Source organism: Cupressus sempervirens, chromosome 4 (assembly GCF_028749045.1).
Source record: "Cupressus sempervirens isolate cs-2001-9-10 chromosome 4, ASM2874904v1, whole genome shotgun sequence".
NCBI lineage: Eukaryota > Viridiplantae > Streptophyta > Pinopsida > Cupressales > Cupressaceae > Cupressus > Cupressus sempervirens.
Window position 1 is genome coordinate 183,010,549 of NC_143121.1, and position 5,291 is coordinate 183,015,839.

Here is a 5,291-nt window from a genome sequence, read left to right on the forward strand (position 1 = left end):
AGTCAAAATCTCATGTACAAGAATATATGTGACATGTCATAGATTATAGAAGAACTTTGAAGGAGTGGGAAAAAAGGTGTAAATGATTATTACTTCTGCAAAGTAATTATTTGTGGGTTCCACCACCTTTTCCCATGTAAAAATTATGGTGTGATGAATTTGTGGATGTTTACTTTTCATTATGATAGTTTATAATGTTACAATCAATTAAAGTTATGTGCTCAACATTAGAAGAGAAAACAAAAAGAGAAGAATATTTGATTTCTTTTTTTATTCATCCCACTTATGTTTTGTACTTAGGTTCCCAATGGTGTTGAAAATTATTCATATTTGTTTATTAATAAAGGCTGTGTCCCATATGATGTAGTTCATATAACTGTATTTCTTTTGGCTCAATTTTATCTTCTATGGCTCAGCACTTTATGATTCTAATGTTTGATCGGATATTTCACTTGCTTAAACTAGAATATAACCTGATAAACAACACCAGAATTCTGACTTAAAGTAGGCTATAACCTAATCGTTTCCAATGGCATTTCTTTCCTAATTGCTCTAATCGACTACTTTTGTGATTTTTTTTTTCAAAATCCTATGTTGAAGGTTTATATTTCATATCTGTTAATAAATAAAGAATAAAAGACAGAATCGTGAGTTTTGCCCTCTAATATACTTCATTGCCATTATCCTCCAATCTTTGTCTCTGCAAAGTAAACGAAAGTATATAAAAATATGTGCATCCTTTTTCTATTTAAGAGTTTGGTATGAAATTACCATTAAAGTCTAATCTGGGATATCTTCCAAAAATAAACGATAAATTAATAATAGTCAAGGTTTAATTTGTACTACCTATACGAGCGTCATGACACAACTTGCCTCTTTTGTCCTTGACCAGTCTTCCATAGGGAGCTTAAATCATTACAGTTGTGAAAGCTATTAAACAAAAATGTTTGAAACTCGCAATCCTGTTGAAAACATATGACACATTCAAAGTTGCCTTCAGAAAATGTTATTATAATTGGGAGCTTATCCCGTGATATTTATTAACATTCTGACTACGTAATTACTGATATATCTCCTTTACTATACAACTGGCGTGTATGTGCAGATTTCACATACTATTGAGTTTGCCGACTTTATCTCTCTCTCTCTCTCTGAGTATGTATATTCTAATGATTAAGTATATATGGTGATCTTCAATGACATAATGCAACTATCCCTTTAAATTTAAGAGTGGAACAATTCAACTCTTTTCGTTTACGACGTGAATCTTGCTTTCCATTTAAGGCGGGGAAAATATATGTTTAATCAAATTTTGTTGAACAATTCATAGACTGTAGCAGATGTGATGCCTCATGCATTTTCAATAAATATACGACTTAAAGACTTCCATCCTGCAAAATGCATTTCAGTAACTTGTGAGAATCAGTATCGATAACAATGAAACAATTGATTACTTTTTCAGTTTTGGCAATGCTATGGATGGTTTCTGACACTGCTGATGATTATTGTGGACTGAAAGTTGGCTATTATGGCTATGCGTGCCCTCAAGCTGAATCAATTGTCAGGTGGACAGTTTTTGAAGCTCTAAAAAGGGACCCTACGTTGGCCCCGGCCATTATAAGGATGCATTTCCATGATTGTTTTGTTAAGGCAAGTAGTTTATAAGTTCATCTTACTTCCACTATGATATAAAATTGGGTTAACTATGATAATATAATTTTTTTCTCATTTGCAGGGTTGTGATGGATCCATTCTTATAGATTCCACACCAGGAAATACAGCAGAGAAAGAATCCCCTGCAAAATTTCCAAGTCTTCGTGGCTTTGAACTGATAGACGAAGTCAAAATGATATTAGAATCAGTTTGTCCTCAAACAGTGTCATGCGCGGACATAATTGCATTTGCTGCACGAGATTGCTCATATCAGGTATTTTATCAAATTATGAAGTTGTATGTACTTATTGGTTCTGTGTACTACATTATATGCGGTTTTCCATTAATACGAATACATCTATTCAGTATCATGACATTGAGATAAAAGGTGAGCCTTTTTAACATTCTACCTCGAAACCTAAGAATTCTCCTTGACATCTACACAGATGAACATAAATAATAGCATGCACTAAGCATTGACTTAGTGTGCTAGTTTCACACATTACCACCTGCAATATCAGCTTTTCCTTTCTTTTAATTTTTTTAAAAGTTTATTTCGAGAAACTATATGTTAACACATATCTACCATTACAATCGATCTAAAAATTGTAATATATTTGTTAAGATGTTTTTGTCATAACACTCCACCTACTATTATCATTTTAAAATGGTTCTCACATAAGAATTACATTTTCTATTTCAGGCTGGCAATATTCACTGGGATGTTCCAGCCGGACGCAGAGATGGGAGGATTTCTACCAGTGATTCGATCCTGGGGAACTTACCTCCTCCCTTCTTCAACGTCACAGAGTTGACTGATTTATTTAACCAAAAAGGCCTCTCTCAAGAAGAAATCGTAATTCTATCAGGCAAGTACTGTAATACTTAAGAATTTGCAGACTTAACTATCACATATTAAAATTTGATTTATAAATTAAGAGTGTTAAATAACTAAAATTAGCTTATTTTTAAGAAAGAGTTCACATAGTAAAATTTGATTTAAAATTGATTTGAAGAGTTCAACTTAAATATAATATATTAAAATTTGATTTATAAATTAAAACTATTAAATAATCAAAATTCACTTACTATTAGATATAGTACTGAAATGAAAATAATCTTATAATGCTTTTTTCCCTATGCCACAGGTGGTCATTCCATCGGTGTATCACATTCCTCTTCATTTAGCGACAGGCTTTACAACTTCAAGAATTCAGGTGTTGCAGACCCTTCATTAGAGCCTCAACTGGTCCAGCAACTGAAGCTTAGCTGTCCAGTTGCACCTCCTCCTGATCCAGTTGTCGCAATGGAAACATCTAGACCATCCACGCTGGACAGTGCTTATTACACGGAGCTTCTGAGAAACAGGGGACTGTTGACATCTGATCATACCTTAACCACAGATCCTGAGACTCTAAAAGTTGTTCAGATTAGTTCGAGGTACCCATCAATGTGGAAGACCAAGTTTGCCAAAGCAATGGTGAAAATGGGCACCATAGAGGTACTCACTGGTTCTCAAGGTGAAATCAGGAAAAACTGCCGAATTGTAAATTGAGTCTAAGATCAGTTTATTACTTCTTGGTGAGTGTGATCGTGTGATTTGTAAATGGGCTTTCTGTCAAGATTTATTTTTTCAATAATGTCTCTGTAGACACCTTCGTAAATTAGGGAGGTGTGAAACGTGAGGGACAGTAACAATGTAGAAGGTCAAGCTTCTGAATAGCAAGGAGCGTATTGTGCCAGTTTGATGAGGAGATAACAATGACAAAGTCCATAACAGGCTCAATATTGGGTGGAAAGAAGAAAATAAAATTAAAAACTACAAGGAAACACCAAATATGAACAACACTTTACAGGTTACATGTGTTCATTCGTGGCCAGCACATAGGGATGCTGCCTTACCAAACACATGTTTCTTCAAACTGTAGCCCATTCCTGCAAAAGGCCATGAAGAAAATAATGTACATTCCTCCTACCCGCTCTCCACCACACTTAGGCCACTTCACATGGTGATTATGCTAGCAAGAGGCATTTTTGCCCAAATAAACTTCCAGAGGTTCTTGTGTGAATCTGGCTTCCTACAGCAATAACCTTTAAACCAAAAAAAAAAACAATGCTACTACTTTATTCAGAACAAAATAAAATCAAAACCAAGTACCAAGAAAGCACTACAATTTTATTTATTTCATCTGTTCATCTCAGTCCTTCTTCACACAAAAAAGAAAAATCTCAAATCCCCCCTATTCTCCAAAGAGATTTCAAAGAGAATTTATAAACGAAGCCAAACAGTTAAGAACTAGTTTTGGCAACCACCAAACCCATAGAGGTTTGTTTAAACTTTTACTAAAGTTATAACAAAATATTAATTGAACCCTAAAATTAAACACCACCCCGAATGCAATGCAAACCCTAAAATTTAATAATAACAAAAAACATTTAAACACCATCACAATTGCAAACAAAAGATTTATTCTTGTGCCCAACACTTGCTCTTGCAGCATACTCCCAGGGTGAATTTTGTCTCAAGTCCTCTTGGAGACCAGCTGTTGTATATCCCCACCTTGCCTTAGAATTTCTATTTCCGACAACCAAGTAGCTTCAAAATCTGGAAGGCCCTTCCACTTAACCAAATACTCCATTTGTACTTTGTGTCTTGTCCTCATTGCTTCCTTACTGTTGATGATACTTTCTATCTGGGGTGCCTCTTTAGAAGGCAATTCTTGAATCCAGTCATTTGATTCATGTGTTGTTGCTTCTGTACCAACTTCTTTGTTTGAACCTTTATACAATGTGAGATCCAAGACATTAAATATAGGTGAAATAGCTACATCTGGAGGCAATGCCACTTTGTAAGCATTTTCTCCATACTTTTCTAAAATTTCACACAGTCCAATCTTTTTCATCATCAACTTTGTATGGCTTCCTCGAAGTAACCGATCTTTGTTCAAGTGAACCACAACCATGTTTCCAACTTGGAACTTTACATTTCTTCTTTTCAAATCTGCTTTAGCCTTCACCTTTAGGTTATTCTGTTGTAGAGTTTTCCTCACGTGCTCATGCACTTCCACCATTGCTTCAACAAAGTCTTCTACATGTCCACTCCTTTTCTCCAAACCATCCATATTTCTGAGTTCTAAAACTCCCCTTGGATGTCTCCCATAAACAACTTCAAAAGGACTCATGCCTGTGCTACGATTCACTAAGTCATTATATGCAAACTCTACTTGAGGTATGATAGCATCCCAGCTACCTCCATGTTCCCATATCAAACATCTCAAAAGGTTTCCCAAGGATCTATTAACCACTTCAGTTTTCCCATCTATTTGAGGATGATAGGCTGAACTAAAAGATAAATTTGTGCCCAACTTCTTCCATAGGGTTCTCCAAAAGTGACCCACAAACTTGCTATCCTTGTTAGATACAATGCTCAATGGCAAACCATGAATACGAACTATTTCTTTAAAGAATAGTCCTAAAATGTAACTAGCATCATTAGTGGTTCTACATGGAATAAAGTGAGCCATTTTACTGAATCTATCAACGACCATAAATATGATGTCATAACTTGTCTTTGTCCTTGGTAATCCCATGACAAAATCCATACTCAAACATTCCCAAGGTCTATTTGGTATGGGTAA

General features: G+C 35.0%; 1 protein-coding gene across 1 annotated transcript; it reads left to right on the top strand.

Annotated features, from left to right (window-relative positions):
- The first annotated feature begins 1,515 nt into the window (after window positions 1-1,515).
- On the top strand, window positions 1,516-3,208 carry LOC149560590 (peroxidase 5-like). The gene is made up of 4 exons (XM_089823630.1): window positions 1,516-1,650; window positions 1,736-1,927; window positions 2,357-2,522; window positions 2,802-3,208. Exons 1-4 carry the CDS (start codon window positions 1,624-1,626, stop codon window positions 3,206-3,208), a joined length of 792 nt encoding a protein of 263 aa, XP_089679756.1. The 5' UTR covers window positions 1,516-1,623.
- Window positions 3,209-5,291: the final 2,083 nt, after the last annotated feature.